The 18603-nt window shown below is 41.3% G+C and overlaps 2 protein-coding genes across 3 annotated transcripts in view; one reads left to right on the plus strand and one right to left on the minus strand.

The window, feature by feature from the left end:
• SEPTIN7 (septin 7) overlaps positions 1-2342 on the minus strand; it is a 114307-nt gene extending 111965 nt beyond the window's left edge. The window contains exon 1 of one of the 2 annotated variants that reach the window (XM_055293433.2): positions 2114-2342. Coding sequence is in view for 1 of the 2 variants with exons in the window: in XM_055293430.2 (XP_055149405.1) it covers positions 157-168 (12 nt within the window). In the remaining variant the exon portion in view is untranslated. Of the gene's footprint in view, positions 1-156; positions 206-2113 lie in introns of those variants that run through there. The other variant, XM_055293430.2, reaches the window with a different exon arrangement.
• A 345-nt stretch (positions 2343-2687) lies between these two features.
• Positions 2688-18603, plus strand: part of HERPUD2 (HERPUD family member 2) — a 173131-nt gene continuing 157215 nt past the window's right edge. Inside the window, exon 1 of the mRNA XM_055293436.2 lies at positions 2688-2865. The gene's annotated coding sequence lies outside the window, so the exon portion shown is untranslated. The remainder of the gene's footprint in view (positions 2866-18603) is intronic.

The following is an 18603-nucleotide window of genomic DNA, read 5'->3' on the forward strand; positions in this document are numbered from 1 at the left end:
TCCTCTAAATTCTCCTAGGTTCTGTAAGGATTCCTAATTTGCCTCAGACTTGTTCAGAAGTTCTGGCATGGATTTACTTAAAATTACTTCTATGGGAAAATGTGCAAATCTGAAGAACCAATTTTATCACAAACTTCTGAAATACAATCTTTTAACACTACCTTTCATGTATTATGTATGCATCAAATATCTCCAAACCAAAGCCTGCAACAAAAATTGTTAAGCTACATTAGAAAAAGGCAATATCCTTTCTTTTTAAAGGATAAGAACTATTTAAAACCAACTTAACAAAATTTCTGTTATTTGTTGTGAATTTGAATTCTGTAAGCCTAGGATGTGGTAAAATATGTATTTTTAATAGCTGTATTATGAAGACCTGGTTCCATCATGTTGTCCCATCACAAAATAAGACAGTGCTACCATGCAAATCACCTATGTAGCTTCCACATTTATTTCATAGCTTCACTCAACTCTATCTCCTTTAGTCCCACCCACTGAACAGCTGAATGAAATGAAAGATTGTTTACTGCTCTCCCGCCACCACAGTACCCCACTCCACCTCAATCACCACCCAACCACCCCTTACTCATTCCCTTGCAGTCTGAAGAAATAAAGAATCCAAGCAGCAATAACTGACTTGGTCATTGTTTATATCCCCCCTTCAGTCTATCAAGATTCCATAAATTTCATCCCTACCTGCACACTTTTTAAGTCTAAAATACTCTCCTCCCCAAGTTTGCACATAAACTTTAGGGGGAAAAACTACACTCATCACCTGCATGTGCATAAATATGTAAAACAGGTTAAATGCTTAGGGATTTAGATTATCTGTTCATTTACATTCTCAGGGGCACTAAGAAAGATATTCTTTCCTTTCATCAAAATAAAAAAGCCAGAAGAATGAATTCTTAAAGCTGAACTATTTAGCAATAAACTCTCAAAAAATGTAGTAAGTTATTATTTCAGTAACTAAGAAAACACCTGGACGTCACAAATTCTTTCCTAGGACTGTAAAAACCCAAATTTGAAACAGTGTACTCTTCAAAAGTAACTCGGCAAATGGAAATGTCCTAGAAAAATCTCGGTTGCTTATTTCTTACTATACACACAGCTGAAATGGAACTCAGGAGTGGAAAATGTGAATGAAATGGCCTGTTCTTTTTCCAATATGTGGGGGAGGAAAGGAAATGAAAGGGCTCGTTAAGAGAATAACTGAGAATACTGAAATATTTTCAAAAATTAATTTCCCTAAACTTCGCCACTCCACATCTCCGCTCCCTCCCTTTTCCAGGGACCCTTCCCACCCTTTCTATCTCCTCCGGGGGGCGCTCTTCCCAGGCGTTCTCTTTCCCTTACTCCTAAAAATTAAGCCCAAATACCAAAGCAAACTACCGATTCTCCCTCCGTTCTCAAGACTCGCCCGCCATCCACCGGCCTTCCGGGCTGCGCCTGGAGAGAGGCAACCCCGAGAGGCGGGAGGAGGAGCGGGGAGGCGACGCGGTGACTGGAGCTGCGGCTGCAGCCGCCGCCGCCGCCGCCGCCGCCTCCACCGCAGCCTCAGCCTGGTGCATCCTTCTTCCTCCCTCCCCGCCGCCGCCCTCCCGGGCTGGCCCACACAGCACCCTCGCCCGAGCGTTCACACTCGTCCCCACCCTCCTCGCCAGGCCCACTGCCCCACGAGGGGACTTCTGCCGAGGGGGATGCGGCCGGGGACAGGAGGAAGCGGGGCAGCGGACGCCGGCGGGCCCGGGAGGAGACTGAGGGAAGGCGAAGGGACGGAGAGAAGCAAGGGCAAGGCTGAGACCACCACGCTCAGGCTGCTCCGGCCGCGGAGGCCGCGGCTCTCCGCCGGGGGCCGGCCCGCCGCGGCACAGGAAATGCCGCCGCCTCGGCTCTCCTCACGTTCAATTCAAACTGTCACCGCCGCCGCCTCCCCTCCCCCCGAGCCCGCCGCCGCCGCGCCCGGGGCCCGCAGTCGCCCCCACCCCGGCTCCCCTCGCCGCTGCCTCCGCCTCGCCTCAGGGCGTTCCCCAGCTAGGTCCAGCGGCCGCAGAGCTTCCCGGCATTCGGAGCCGCTGACCCTGAGTCGCGGCAGCCCAAAGCTGAGACTCACCCATGGTGCTGCTGTTGACGCTCCCCTCCTCAGCAGCAGCGGATCTCGCACTGACCGACATCCCCTCCCCCCCTCCGCGACCAGCCCCAGCGGAGCGCAGCCCGCCGATTCTCCAAAGGCGCCTACGCCGATTCCGCGGCGTAGCCGCCCGGCGTAGCTGCCCTGCTTACGCACACTACAGCAGGCGGACTCCTCCACTGGCTCTCGCCCGACTCCCGCTCCCTCCTCCGTCCCCCGCCCCCTCAGACGAGGCTTCCGGGCCTAGCGGAGGCTGGCTTCCATCTCGCGAGATTACCGCCTCCCCAGCTCCGCCGCCTCGCTCCAGTTCGAGCATGACTTCATTGGCGTTAGCAACGTTTTGCTGTTCGGGTTTAGCCGCCATGTTTAAATTGGCCGGGTTTCGCACCACTGAGGTCATGGATACTCAGGCCTCTTTGCGTGTTTCTTCAACACTGCTTCTAAGGTTAACAGCGTTACATTTGTTGGAGAAAATCCTGGGAACGCTGAAAAGGACTAGTCAGTGGGGTGCGAGGGTGGGGTCTTGCCCGAATTAAAGATGGCCGCAGTCAGTTCTGCCCCGCGCAATTTCACGTCAAGTTTTGGAGCTGCGGGAGCCGCCCGGTTGGCCTCAGCACCTTCTTACGGAATTGGCGTAAGGCAAAGAGGCGCGGCTGGAAGAACCAGACTGAGAAAGTGCCACAGGGCGGGGGCCGCATCCGCCCTCGGCTTCTAGCTACTGACCCGACGGCTTTGTAAGTGAAAGTGAAGAGACACTTCGAGGCAGGTGTCTGTGCCCCCATTCATCCCTGTTCCCTGGCTATCTTGAGTTTCGGGGTGAAAAGTGAGGTTAGGCCCTGTTTCCCCGACCCTTCCTTCGCGCCCTCACACTCTGGTGGCCTGGCACAGCCCCAGAGGTCGGCCGCTGTAGCCCCCATTGCAGACTCTGTCGTCACATTCGTATTGGCTCACCTTGTCGGTGCCGGGTTCGGTCCTCTTGGAGCTCACACTCCAGTTGAGGAAATGAATGGACACAGGAAACTACTGGGTAACAAAAGAGTAATAAAGGGCTACGATTGTGTGAGTTTCTACTGTAGCGATGAATGTCGCTGTCATTGGAACCTTCCCCAAGTGCCTTCTAGTGAAAGCCTTACTTCACTCGGAATAACCTGTGGTCTTTTGTACATTTCTTGAACGTAATGGCTCTCTTGGTTGTATTCCTCATGCACATGTGTTACTTTTCCTGTTTACATGTTAAAGAAATGTGTATGTTCCTATTTAACTGCATGTTAAAATATGTGTATTTCTAAGTTATGGGCACGTGCAAGAAAGTTCAGAGCAGAATAGCTTGTATTAGTGAAACAATAAATGTCTACTAATAGGAGAATGGATGAATAAGTGTCATTGTTGAACAAATTGACATACAACACTAACCAAAAAATCAGTGAACTAAAGCTACCGTTTTTCATATGGATAGAGTCATTAACCTAATATTGAGAAAGAAATGAAAAGACAAGTTGCAGAAAGATACATGTGACATACCATAAGTAAAAGTTAAATAATTACAAAAAAGTAAGATCAAACTAAAAATTGTGTAAGGAAATGATAGATACCAAATTCAGAATACTAGTTACTTCCAGATACGAACAGAAGGGAATGTAACAAGAAGCGTTCATTTGTATCTATAACGTTTATTTTCTACCAGAAATATCTTGAAAATGTGGCAAAACATTAAGCTAAGTAGAGGGCACATGGGTGTTCACTTGTAATTATTTCCTTTACTGTTCTATATACTTGAAATATTTCCAAGTAATTTTTTTTAAGAAAAGAAACTTAACAGAAGCAACTTATTTTGTATCTTGATATATGCCATTTCGTTAAGTCTACATTTTTACTGAACTGCTTATGAAGTCTGTTGCAACTTATCTGTTCAATCATTGTTTTAAGTTTCTGAAACTTCAAATGAACTTTTACTTTGGGAAATTTTGTTAAATTTCTATTTTTGAAAAAAAGCAGTGTAGCAAGGAGGGTAAATGTATATAGGCTCCGGAGTCAGACTGCCTGAGTTCAAATCCCAGCTCTCCATTTATTAGGCTTGCAACCAAGAACAAGTTACTTAAACTTTTCTGTGATCCAGTTTCCTCATCTATAAATGGAGATAATACTTATCTAACAGGATTTTGATAAGAGTTAAATAGACTAATACATGAACACGGTGCTTAGTCAATGCTTAGTAAATATTACCTAAATATAGATTATTTTAAAATATAAAATTAAAGCAAACACTTTTATTAATATAACCTAATAGTCTAAAGGAAGTAAATCTTTGCCTCCCATCTCTATTGATAATATTTCTTTGAGGAAGATCTCTTAATGGGTATGAAAGGGGTGAATTGTATTATTTTGTGCTATGAAAATAGATAAATTCTTAATATAAACAATATTAAATTCCTTGTCTGAAGTTTGTTCATGTTCACCCCACACTGTGATAGCTTCACTACTTTTTATTGAAAGTTACACAGAGTGGCCCGGTGCGGTGGCTCATGCCTGTAATCCCAGCACTTTGGGAGGCCGAGGCGGGCAGATCACCTGAGGTCAGGAGTTCAAGACCAGCCTGGCTAACATGGTGAAACCCCACATCTACTAAAAATACAAAAAATTAGCCGGGTGTGGTGGCGGTACCTGTAATTCCAGCTACTCGGGAGACTGAGGCAGGAGACTCACTTGAACCCAGGAGGCGGAGGTTACAGTGAGCCCAGATAGCGCCACTGCACTCCAGCCTGGGCAACAGGAGCAAAACTCCGTCTCGAAAAGAAAAAAAAAAACTATACAGAGTGTTACAGGCAATGAAATAATGATATTCTGAGGAACTTTCTTTGTAGGAAGTTTTCATAGCCAATGTTCTATAACGTATATACGTGTGTTATGCAAATTATACGTGGTACATGAGGAAAGAGAATTGTATTGATTTTATGATCTCTATTGCACTGTTCACTATCTTTGTTAAGAAAATATAGCCTAGACTTTAACCTACTGACTCAGAAACAGGTTTAAAAAAAACTGATCTGAAATTCTGGACAGACCATATAGATGGTTTCCACCACATATTTACAGCGTCCAAACTCAGGTGGGCCTTCAACTTTACCAAGCAATGCTTGTTTCCCTAGTTGCCTCTGTCTTATTTTCCACAACAGCCACTTCTGATTTTCTCCTTATTTTTCAAACCACTCCCCTCACTTATTCTCAGATAAGAGAATAGAAAAAAATAGAAACCATCGAAGAGGAACTCAGGCTGAGCGTGATGGCTCATGCCTGTAAACCCGGAACTTTGGAAGGCTGAGGCAGGCACATCACCTGAGGTCAGGAGTTCGAGACCAGTCTGGCCAACATGGTGAAACCCTGTTTCTACTAAAAATACAAAAATTAGCCAGAAGTGGTGGCAGGTGCCTGTAATCCCAGCTACTAGGGAGGCTGAGGCAAGAGAATTGCTTGAACCCAGGAGGCAGAGGTTGCAGTGAACGAAGATAGTGCCACTGCCAGCCCGGGTGACAGAGCGAGGCTCCGTCTCAGAAAAAAAAAAAAAGAGGAACTCCAGCAATTTTATGTCTCCATACTCATTCTTTCAAATGTCGCAATAGATTAGGTGCCCCCCTGTCTGAGGCACATATCTCTGCCAGTTCCCTGTATTCCATCCCTTTGTGCTCATTCTCTAGATTCTCACTCCTCCTGCCTTTCCAGGAACTGCAGTCAATGGGTTCTTTATTCAACAAGCTTCTGGATTCTGCAACTACCACTCCACTGAAATTCTCAACGAGGTCACCAAGAACCTCTGTGTTCAATCCAGTAGACCCTTTGTTTTATTTTCCTCGACCTCTCTGCAGCGTTTGACACTAGAACCCTTGGCCTTCTGCATTCATATCCCTTGATTTGTGAAACCACACTTTCCCAGTTTTTCTCCTAGATCTCTGTGTCTTTATTTCACCTTTCAGGACCTCCTCCTGGCTGTCAAATATCCATGAACCCCAAAGTTGTGTGCAGTTTGTTTCTATCTCACTTTTTACATTCTCCTTTGTGTGGCCTCATTCACCTTCATGGCTTCAGCCACCATATATACACTAGTAACTCCTACTGAAAATTTCTAGTCCAGTTCTGTCTTCTGACTACAAATCTACATGTCTTACTGCCTTCAAAATATCTGTCCTGGATGTTCCAAGATATCTCAGAAATCCCAAACTAAACTCTTTATTTTACCAGCTTTTATGTTTCTAATCTCTAAATGGTATCATCAACCCACTTTTGTAAACCAGAAATATGGGTATTATACTCAGCCCGTCTCTCTCTGTCAGCCATTAGAAAGCTGTATCAGTTTTTCCTTCTCAACTCTTAATTTTCCATTTCTCTCCGCTTCATTTCTATTCTACTTAAGCCAATATTATCTCCTGCCTCAACTCCTTGCAGTAGCTTTTCTGGCCTGTTATACTGCAACTCATCCTTCACATTGTACCCAGAGTGACCTTTCTAAACTTTTAACTATGTCAGTCCCCTGTTTAAAGTCTTAAAATTTTCCTTGAGGAAACTTGCATGACACATTTCTCATTTCTGGCTAATCTGCTATACCTTGCTCACTCTAAATCCTAGTAAGCCCTGCCGCTCCCACTTCGCTCTCCTTTTTACATTTGCATTCCTTACCTGGTTTTTCCTTTAAGTCTCAGCTTAACCACTATTTTCTCTAAAAGTCTTCCTTGATCACCAAAAACTAGGCTAGGTACCCTCTCACTTCCCATAGTATCTTGTGTTTTCTCTATGGTAGTTCTAGTAGCAGAGTTTTGTAAATACTTGTCTCTCTTCTATTTAAGAGAGAGAAGTTTAAGTCTAAACTCCTTAAAGTCAAGATCTCTTGTCCACCTCTGTAGCCTCAGTACCTGGCCCAGGATATGGTATTCATTACTTTATTCAACAATCACTTCTTGAGTGATAATTGGATACTAGGCATTAGCACAGTGGTTAACGTGTGGAATCGTGAAACCTCAAGAGGGAATCTCTTGAGATGTGCCAAGAGGTCAGTGTCTTAATTACAATAATAAGACATATTTTTTACCTTTTTTATTCCCATTCTTTCATGAGCACACAGTGTCATTTTCCAGAGACTGTGTGAAGTGTGATATTGCAACAGCTTGAATGCAAAAACAAAATAATCCAGCTGTCTTCTATTAAGCTAGACATTAAAGGGGTTTGCAAAAATGTAAAGCAGTGGCACTCCAAACTATTTCTTTATTGTTGTTTTGGAAGATACAGTTATTTTTCATCAAAATATATTTTTTACGTTATGTAACGGTTTAGTGCTATTTGATGAATTTTAATGAATTTTTTTAATGAAATAATATTTTAAAACATTCTCAGTTTTAATTTTTAATACAATAAATATCAATAGATACATTTCACATAAAGAAACACTCTTTGGGGTTCTCAATAATATTTAAGAATGTAAAGGAGTACTGAGACCAAAAGTTTGAGAACTGCTGCACTAGCACATATGTGAGCTCATTGTAGATGTGTTAAATAATTAGTGAATGTCAGTTTGCCAAAACTCCGGCACACAGCTGCTTAATGTTTCTTAATAAAGGTTCCTCCCAAATGCCCAGACTTCATATCTGAACAGGTAAAAATATTACCCAGATTTAATATTTAAATATGCATAAGTGAAAGTATTCTTTAGGTCAATGTGCTTTGTAAACTATGGAGTGTTATGCAAATATTCTTGTTTTAGTAATTGTCTGTGATAAATATGGACCAACATTCTAGCTGGTAGTAGAACCAGGACTACCTATAATAACCTGAAGATGAGAATTTTTATAGCTAGCCATTTCACATTAATTTCATTTAATCCATATAACAATTTTATGAAATAGGTATTACACCCACTTTTTAATTGAGTAAACCAAAGTTCAAAGAAATGAAATGATTTCCCTTTAGCTCAACATTTTATAAGGCTCTGAGACAAGATTCAGAGAACTCATACTTTTCCAATACATGAGATCTCAGGTGAAGAGATTTGTTTCCCTGTTGTCCTGAATCCTATCCTTTATTTGCTGGACATTAGTCTGGTGAGAGTGTAAGATGATTGTTACAATTTTCAGGTACTTTTTTACCTTTGATGCAAGAAGAAGGACCAGTGAATGGTATTAGGTCTATATGAAGGTTCTGTTTGAGGGCCAACTCAGAACATAACAGTAAAAATGAGATGGTACCTCTCAGAGAACAGATCTGTCCTGTTTTCTACGTTACCAAAAATTAGCAGACATGGTCAGGTTGAGTGGTGGAGGTGAAGCTTGAGACTTCAGGTGTGTATTTTATGAACCAGGTTAGTCAGTCCACGATATTTTGCTGTTAACAGTAACATCCAAGTATCCAAAAGGCCCTTGAGTGCTTTATATTCCTCCTTTGAAGGATATTGGAAGAGGATTGAGAAATTATGTGGAAAAGAAAGAGGCATTAACTAAAACTTTTTTCTTGTGAAAATTAAAGATATGTAACTTGTTCATTAAAGCTGAAACTAGGGCTAGGTGCGGTGGCTCACGCCTGTGATCCCAGCATTTGGGAGGCCAAGGTGGGTGGATCACGAGGTTAGGAGTTCAAGATCAGCTCGGCCAACCTGGTGAAACCCCATCTCTACTGAAATGCAAAAATTAGCTGGGCGTGGTGGTGCACGCCTGTAATCCCGCTACTGGAGAGGCTGAGGCAGGAGAGTGGCTTGAACCTAGGAGGCGGAGGTTGCAGTGAGCGGATTGTGCCACTGCACTCCAGCCTAGGTGACAGAGCAAGACTCCGTCTCAAAAAAAAAAAAAAAAAAAGTTGAAACTAGTTTAGTTTGGTATGAATTAATTTTTTTTTTCAGGTCAGATTTAAAATATGAAAACTCTTCATTCAAGATATAGCCAGCCCTCTGTATCTGGGTTCCACACCCGTGGATTCAACCAACCACAGAAAATTTTTTTTTAAATTGTGTCGGTACTGAACACGTACAGACTTTTTCTTGTCGTTATTCCTTAAACAATATAGTATAACAGCCATTTACGTAGCACTTACATTGTGCTACTTATAGGTATTATAGGTACTTATAATATCTATTATAAGTAATCTAGAGATGATTTAAAGTATAAGAGAGGATATGTACAGGTTATATGCAAGTACTACACCATATCATATCAGGGAGTTGGGCATCTGAGGATTTTGTCATCCCTGGGAGGTCCTGGAACCAATCCCCATCTGATACTGAGAGACAGCTATTACACAAGAGAAATATTCTACCATTCACAAAATCTTGTTTAAGTGTCGTGAAATACAAACACCAGGGAATCAAGGTAAGTATGGTTTAAATATTTTATATTTAACTTGAATATTTGAAAATTATACATTCTAATGTTAAGTTCATGATTAAATAGCATAGTTATTAGAGGAAAGTTCTCTTGAGATCAAAGAATCTAAAATAATTGACAATGTTAATGTTCTGCAAATTCAAGGGAATATTGACATGCCCTTTTATAGATTAAGAATCTATAAGATACAGGAAGTCAAGTGACACTTGCAAGGCTATAAAACTAATGAACAAAGTTTTTTTTTTTTTAAAAAAAGCCTCATAGCTTTCTTTTTCTTTTTAAAAATCAAACTTCACCCCACAAAGGAAGAAAAGCCAAAAGACATAGTAATAATAACAAAACAAAAGAAAATAAAATGAGAGAACCATGCAGCTTGAAGCCCCAGAGATTTAAACAAACAGCAAAAAAGCAGAGCAAATAACTCCCATTCTTAAATTAGTCACCTCAGGAAGAGTTTTTCTTTTTCCCACCAGCCAAGGAGGGAAGGGGGAGGAAGCAGTGCAGAAATAGGATGTTTGAATCCAGACTGCCCCAGGAGGCCGGATTTATCTGAACTTACCACTGGAGGCTCAAGGAATTTTCATATTCTAGGGCTTTTCTGGAACCTTAGTTCTAATGCAGATAAGAGCCTCACTTCCCTCTGAAGACTCCATATCACTGGTAATAGACTGGCAGCACAGTTGCCTCAGGGACCAAAGGAAGAGAGGAAACCATTTACCTCGGTGTTCTCTTGCCAACCAGTGCCTTGTTGTGGAGCTATCCAATCTGATTACACAGTAGAAATACTGCTGAACACAATACTGGAGAAAAATCCAAAGTATATCAAAGAAAATCTATTATAAGTGGAAAAGGCCATTGTTGCCAACTCCCTTTGGCATTTTCCTACCATTGACTCAGAAACTAACTGAAATAGGAAACAAGGACACATGGTTCTATGGGAAACCAGCTGCCTTCAACAACCATACTTAGTATATTGACTTTGGCAGTAAGTGAATGCCTCCTGCACTAGAAGAGACTCCTAAAAGTGAACTGAATTGAACTTCAGTGATTTTATGTAGATGAAACATGAGGTTAGAACAAGGCTATGATTTCAGCAAGCAATAACCTGCTGTCTCCAAGTTATCCTTTCTAGCGGACTTCTGATGAGTGACTGTTTCCTGAAGATGCACTTAGAGTCCTCATATCCAGGCAAACAGGAAATTTGGAGAGGAAGCAAATTAGCAGCCTGTGCCAGACTGATCCACTTGCTTTAAGCGAAGCAGTTGCATTGAATTACCATGAAGACTGACTGGTAGAAGACAAATGCTTAGTAATAATTAAAATAATATAGTATGTCATTACTCCCTTCCTTCATGAGGCTCCCAACAACTCAGAGATTCTTTCCTGTACTGTATCCCTAATCATTTGATATTGATTGGATCCTATTTTTAGGGAGGTACTTAAGCATCTATTAAAAAAAAAAGAGCAAATGATGGTGTTTGTGATTGTTATCCATGATGTGATCCTTTTCATGCGCAGAATCATGATTATGATTTATTTATGGTTTTTGGTTGATACTCCTTTTTCTTTTATTTGCTTTTAGAAATTTGGCAGTAAGTGATAACATCGTTCCAGCCAAACACTATAAACAGATAAACAGATTTTATGAAACCAAAATAATTGTCATTTTTATTATCCAAAATGGTAGCAATGCAGCATTAAACACTGGTGTTGAACTCTGGATATTTCACCCTCAAGTTCTTATTCCCAAGACTACATTTGTGTCCTAATAGACTCTAATATCTGAGAGTTAGAAGAGACCTTATGATTCTAAATCAGCTACCAAATTCAAGAACTTCCTCAAATATGATTTTTAATGTCATGTATACAGCCCACAATAACAACTATTGAAACTATAAATGTTAGGGTTTGAATTTAAGTGAAGCAGCTGTACTGCAGATGATATGATATTACTGCCTAACTCTATGTTTCACATATGGCATGGACATAATTCCCCTTCCCTTTCATGATTTATGACACACAAGTGAGCAAACTCTTCTGAAATTTTTGTTTCTGATAAAAGTGTTCATTATTTCAAAATACACTTTTGCTTTGAGCTAAATGTCCATGACATGTAGATGCTATCAATGAATGCTAGATAACTAAAATGTTTTCTCTTGTAAAATCTAGCTGTTTTTGCAAATCTATGAGCAAGCATGACCATGGGTTACTTTTGCTGTGAGACTGCAGACCATGAGGTAGACTAAATCTTAGCTCTCTAATGCAGAACCTAGCATAATACCTTGCACATAGTAGGCACCTAATATTTATTGGAAATAATTGCATATATTTTGGAGGGTTATATGTGGTTTAGAAAATACAGTAGAAAAAGCAGCACCAAAAAGGGGCAAAAAAAAGGTAGAACTTAAGTATTGCAAATAGGAGGAAATTGTTATATTATCTTCATAGTTGCTCCTTAATTTATCTCCAGCTTCCATTGCATGCACACACAAACACATTGAGAAAAAAGGAAAAACAATAGTTCCTACACAATTTCCCCCCAGATTTCAAATCTGGCAGAGACTTCTCTGTTTTTAGCATCTCCATGACAGACAAATGAAAGCCTTGGCTAACTCTGCCATTGGCCAGGTTGGGTCAAGAGAACAAATCCATCTTTACTTTTCTTGCTTCAGCCTAGCTGCTTCTAGGCCCTCTCCCTTCTGATCAGTTCTAGATAAAAGGCAGGCCTGACTCTTAGCTTCCCAAGATAGGTACTAACCTATTAGGGAAAAGTATGCACAAGCCTTCCTAGACATATGGTGTTTTTGTTTGTTTGTTTGTTTCAAATTTATTGTTTTGAGACAGAGTATTGCTCTGTCACCCAGGCGGAAGTGCAGTGACGCGATCCTGGCTCACTGCAACTTCCGCCTCCCGGGTTCAAGTGATTCTCCATCCTCAGCCTCCCGAGTAGCTGGGATTACAGGCGCCTACCACCACACCTGGCTAATTTTTGTATTTTTAGTAGAGACGGGGTTTCACCATGTTGCCCAAGGTGGTCTTGAACTCCTGGTCTCAGGCAGTCCGCCCACCTTGGCCCCCAAAGTGCTGGGATTACAGGAGTGAGCCACCGCCCCTGGCCCCCTATGGTGCTTAATCTACCAAGGTGAACTCTGAAGAGAAAAAAAGAGAAGGAAAAGATGATAAAAGTAAAGCCCTTTCTTCAATCACTGGCAGATACTCTCCCTCTTCCTCTCCTTTTGTCACCAATACACAACAATCTCCAGCAAAGCAATCTTTCACTTTACATGTAAAATGATTTGTTGAAGGAATCAATAAACATAATCCATCACATAAACAGAACTAACGACAAAAACCACATGATTATCTCAATAGATGCAGAAAAGGCCTTTGACAAAATTCAGCAGCCCTTCACGCTAAAAACTCTCAAAAAACTAGGTATTGATGGAATGTATCTCAAAATAATAAGAGCTATTTATGACAAACCCACAGCCAATATCATACTGAATGGGCAAAAACTGGAAGCATTCCCTTTGAAAACTGGCACAAGACAGGGATGCCCTTTCTTACCACCCCATTCGACATAGTGTTGGAAGTTCTGGTCAGGGCAATCAGGCAGGAGAAAGAAATAACGGGTATTCAATTAGGAAATGAGGAAGTCAAATTATCCCTGTTTGCAGATGACATGATTGTATGTTTAGAAAACCCCATCATCTCAGCCCAAAATCTCCTTAAGGTGATAAGTTCAGCAAAGTCTCAGGATACAAAATCGATGTGCAAAAATCACAAGCATTCCTATATACCATTAACAGACAAACAGAGAGCCAAATCATGAGTGAACTCCCATTCACAATTGCTTCAAAGAGAATAAAATACCTAGGAATCCAACTTACGAGGGATGTGAAGGACTTCTTCAAGAAGAACTACAAACCACTGCTCAACGAAAATAAAAGAGGACACAAACAAATGGAAGAATATTCCGTGCTCGTGGATAGAAAGAATCAATATCATGAAAATGGCCATACTGCCCAAAGTAATTTATAGATTCAATGCCATCCCCATCAAGCTACCAATGACTTTCTTCACAGAATTGGAAAAAACTACTTTAAAGTTCATATGGAACCAAAAAAAGAGCCCACATTGCCAAGACAATCCTAAGCAAAAAGAACAAAGTTGGAGGCATCACGCTACCTGACTTCAAACTATACTACAAACCTACAATAACCAAAACAGCATGGTACTGGTACCAAAACAGAGATATAGACCAATGGAACAGAACAGAGCCCTCAGAAATAACACCACAAATCTACAACCATCTGATCTTTGATAAACCTGACAAAAACAAGAAATGGGGAAAGGATTCCCTATTTAATAAATGGTGCTGGAAAACTGGCTAGCCATATGTAGAAAGCTGAAACTGGATCCCTTTCTTACACCTTATACAAAAAATTCAAGATGGATTGAAGACTTAAACATAAGACCTGAAACCATAAAAACCCTAGAAAAAACCTAGGCAATACCATTCAGGACATAGGCATGGGCAAGGATTTCATGACTACAACACAAAAAGCAATGGCAACAAAAGCCAAAATAGATGAATGGGATCTAATTAAACTAAAGAGCTTTTGCATGGCAAAAGAATACCATCAGAGTGAACAGGCAACCTACAGAATGGGAGGAAATTTTTGCAATCTACCCATCTGACAAAGGGCTAATATCCAGACTCTGCAAGGAACTTAAACAAATTGACAAGAAAAAAACAACCCCACCAAAAAGCGGGCAAAGGATATGAACAGACACTTCTCAAAAGAAAACATCTATGCAGCCAACAGACACATGAAAAAATGCTCATCATCACTGGTCATCAGAGAAATGCAAATCAAAACCACAATGAGATACCATCTCACACTAGTTAGAATGGCAATCGTTAAAAGGTCAGGAAACAACAGATGCTGGAGAGGATGTGGAGAAATAGGAACGCTTTTACACTGTTGGTGAGAGTGTAAATTGGTACAACCATTGTGGAAGACAGTGTGGCGATTCCTCAAGGACCTAGAACTAGAATTACCATTTGACCCAGCAATCCCATTGCTGGTTATATACCCAAAGGATTATAAATCATGCTACTATAAAGACACATGCACATGTATGCTTATTGTGGCACTACTCACAATAGCAAAGACTTGGAACCAACCCAAATGTCCATCAATGGTAGACTGGATTAAGAAAATGTGACACATATACACCATGGAATACTATGCAGCCATAAAAAAGGATGAGTTCATGGCCTTTGTAGGGACATGGATGAAGCTGGAAACCATCATTCTGAGCAAACTATTGCAAGGAAAAAAAGCACCGCATGATCTCACTCATAGGTGGGAATTGAACAATGAGATCACTTGGACACAGGGTGGGGAACATCACACACTGGGGCCTGTTGGGGGGTGGTGGGCTGAGGGAGGGATAGCATTAGGAGAAATACCTCACATAAATGATGAGTTGATGGGTGCAGCAAACCAACATGGCACATGTATACCTATGTATCAAACCTGCACGTTGTGCGCATGTACCCTAGAACTTAAAGTATAATAAAAAAAAGATTTGCTGAAGGAAGAAAAAAGTATTATACCTTGACGCCAATCATTCCAGCTACTGTAGCTGTGCCATTTTGGGTATATAATTTCTTTGGGAAATCGAAAGTATGTCAAGTATGTGAAGGTAATTGAGGATGGCTGCGGAATGGAATGTATGTAGATCCTCAAGTCATTTCAAGTTTCCTTCCTACCTCTTTCTCAAAGAAGCACATGCATCAGATATGGTGAAAGTTGAGGGAGGAGGCATGGTCAGGAAGAGGGAATATGTTAAGGCTCAGTTGCAAAGATTGTGTTAACTTACCCTAGCCACTAGGTCGATCTAGGGTGATTTAATTGTCTTAATCTAAAGACTAATGTACTTAAAATGATCTACTGAAGGTGAACTATTTACTCCCATCAATCAAAGAAAGAAATGTGGGGAAGATATTCTTGATTTTCTTCTCACTGTTTTGTAGTTTATATGATGACAACTAGGGATAAGTGAATGGGAAAATACCTTAATAGCTTCTTCCTGTAACCTTAATGCCATGCCATGCCAGAATGAGATACATCAAAAAACAAATTGTTCACAAACCTCCAAAGATCCTTGAAATTCCTCAAGGTTTATAATAAACACCATGTTAAAGAAACTGCAACAAGCAAGGAGGGTAAGGGTGATGAAGGAAGGGACAAAGGACACGAGTGGAGAGAGCAAGTGACTAGAACAGCTCGCTCACACCACAGGGACCCCACATCAACTCTCTAAATTCCAGGTATTGTTAGACATTCACATGTATTATGCCCTATCCTCACAAAAACTTCTCAGGGCAAGTATTACTGTTTTTGTTTTCTCATGGTAGAAAACAGCTTAGAGAAGTTAAGTAATTTGCAAAAGTTGCACAGCTAATAAGCAACAAAGCCTGGTGTTTGGTCTGCCTTATCATGCTGCCTTTCTCCTGTTGTGTATACGATATAGAAATAAATTACTTTATCCTGTTGTGTATACAGGATATAGAAAAATTTTCATCCAGGCCAGGTGCAGTGGCTCGCGCCTGTAATCCCAGCACTTTGGGGGGCTGAGGCGGGTGGATCACCTGGGGATCCAACCAGGCTTTTAGAGTGATTCCTCTATTAGTCTTTTCAGACGGCCATAACAAAATGCCACAAACTGGGTGACTTAAATGCCAGAAATTAATTTTCTCACAGTTCTGGAGGCTAAAAGTCCAAGATCAAGTGTTAGCAAATTAAATTTCTCCTGAGGCCCTTGGCTTGTAGATGGTCACCTTCTCTCTGTGTCCTCATGTGGTCTTCCCACTGTGTGTGTACCTCTGTGGTTTCTCTTTGTGTGTCCAAATTCCTTCTTATTAAGATACCAGTCAGATTGGACTAGGGCGCACCCTAACAGCTTCATTTTAACTTACCTTTCAAAGGCCTTACCTCTACAAATACAGTTCCATTTTGAGGACTAGGGTTTAGGACTTCAACATATAAATTTTTGAGGGATGTAGTTCATCCCATACCATTCTCCCTGCAAGCTACCAAAGTCTAGTTAATATGTATACCTTTTAACTCGGCAATTCCTGTTTTAGATGTTTGTCCTACAAAAATAACTAGTACATATATCAAAAGATTTTTTGTTTTGTTTTGTTTTGTTTTTTTGAGATGGAGCCTTGCTCTGTTGCCCAGGCTGCAGTACAATGGCATGATCTTAGCTCATGCAACCTCTCCTCCTGGATTCAAGCAATTCTTCTGCCTCAGCCTCCCAAGTAGCTGGGATTACAGGCACCTGCCACTGCGCCCAGCTAATCCTTGTATTTTTTTGTTTTTTTTTTAAGTAGAGATGGGGTTGTCACCATGTTGTCCAGGCTGATCTCAAACTCCTGACCACTCCGCCACCTCTGCCTCCCAAAGTGCTGGGATCACAGGCATGAGCCACCACGCCTGGAGTCAAAAGATATTTATATAAGGATGTTCACTATAGCACTGATTGAAACAGCAAAAATAGTAAATAACCTAATTGTCCATTAATAGGATAGTTGTATCATAAATTGCAGTTGAACCATATAAATAGAACACTAGGCCTGAAAAGATGTCCATGGTAAGTCAAAAACCTCAAGTTGTAGAAAACTGTATGTAGTCTGAACTCGTGTTTAAAAATTATATCGTGGCCAGGTGCCATGGCTCACGCCTGTAATTCCAGCACTTTGGGAGACCAAGGCAGGCGGATCTCGAGGTCAGAAGTTCGACACCAGCCTGGCCAAGATGGTGAAACCCCGTCTCTACTAAAAATACAAAAGTTAGCCAGGCGCAGTGGTGGGCGCCTGTAATCCCAGTTACTTGGGAGGCAGGAGAATCACTTGAACCTGGGAGGCAGAGGTTGCAGTGAGCCGAGATTACGCCACTGCACTCCAGCCTGGGTGACAGAGAGAGACTCCATTTCAAAAAAGAAAGAAAAATTGTCATCCAGTTTGACATTATCTTATAATGTCATTCAAAGTTCATTACTGTATTTCCTCAGCAAATAAACTACCACCTGTAAATTTTAAAATATATATTAATGTGTCTGGTAGCCATTAGTCAGAAGTATTTGCTAGGACAATTTTGAGCTCACAAGTGATACACTGATAAGTAGAAGAAAATTCCGTGGTCTTGAGTTCTCATTGTTGGTGAGGTGAAGAGTACCAGGAGAGCCACTCTTGTTGACTCTGTTTATTGTAGGGTAGGGTGGTGCTGGTATTTGGAATACTAATAAAGCAGTGACTGGGTCTATCAATTCAGTTATCAAAAGAAAGAGGCTTTGATGGGTTGTGACCACTGATGACTGTCTTTGTGAGAAGCGTACACATACTTATTGTTCCCTGTGAAAAATGAGGACTTTGTATACATAGGCCTGTACAGTGGTATGAAAAGTACTTCTAGAGAATCTCTGAAGCAGCAGAACTCTTGATCAGCTCATCTCCCAAAATCTTATCATTTCTCTTCAGATAGCAATAGGAGCAGTTTGAATGTGCTACAGCCTATCTACAAGTATGATTTCTGGGAATTCAGTTTATCTTCCAAATCTTTCCTATCTCCAGCTCTTGATATCACTTTTATTCTTGTAAGTACCTCATCTTTGTTCAAACGCAATAGGTCCCAAAAGCACAATGTTTTCATCTGTCGTCAGACATGTATTCCTGAATGGGAATGGAGATGAAGAGCATGAGGCTAGTAGTCCCCTCCTAAGGGACTGGAAAAGAAACAGGTATAATAGGAAGGCTGTGGGCACAAAGAGAAACCTGCCAATTTCCCTATGTTGCCTGAGACATAATGCTGGAAATCAAGAGAACCCTACCAGTCACTGGGAGTTTATTTCACCTACTAGTGAGGGGAGTGTGGAAATAGCCAGATGCCTGAAGCCTTACATGAGCAGAACCCCTTATACTCGAATGGTCTCCCTAGCTATTGCCCTGGGTGAGCCTGATGACCCTTTGCCCCCGTCCTTGTAGGCACCATGGAGGGGCAGAAAGAGAGGGGCTTTGCAGTTAGAATAAAGCTCAAATCACAA

This window comes from Symphalangus syndactylus, chromosome 9, assembly GCF_028878055.3.
Source record: "Symphalangus syndactylus isolate Jambi chromosome 9, NHGRI_mSymSyn1-v2.1_pri, whole genome shotgun sequence".
NCBI classification, from domain to species: domain Eukaryota; kingdom Metazoa; phylum Chordata; class Mammalia; order Primates; family Hylobatidae; genus Symphalangus; species Symphalangus syndactylus.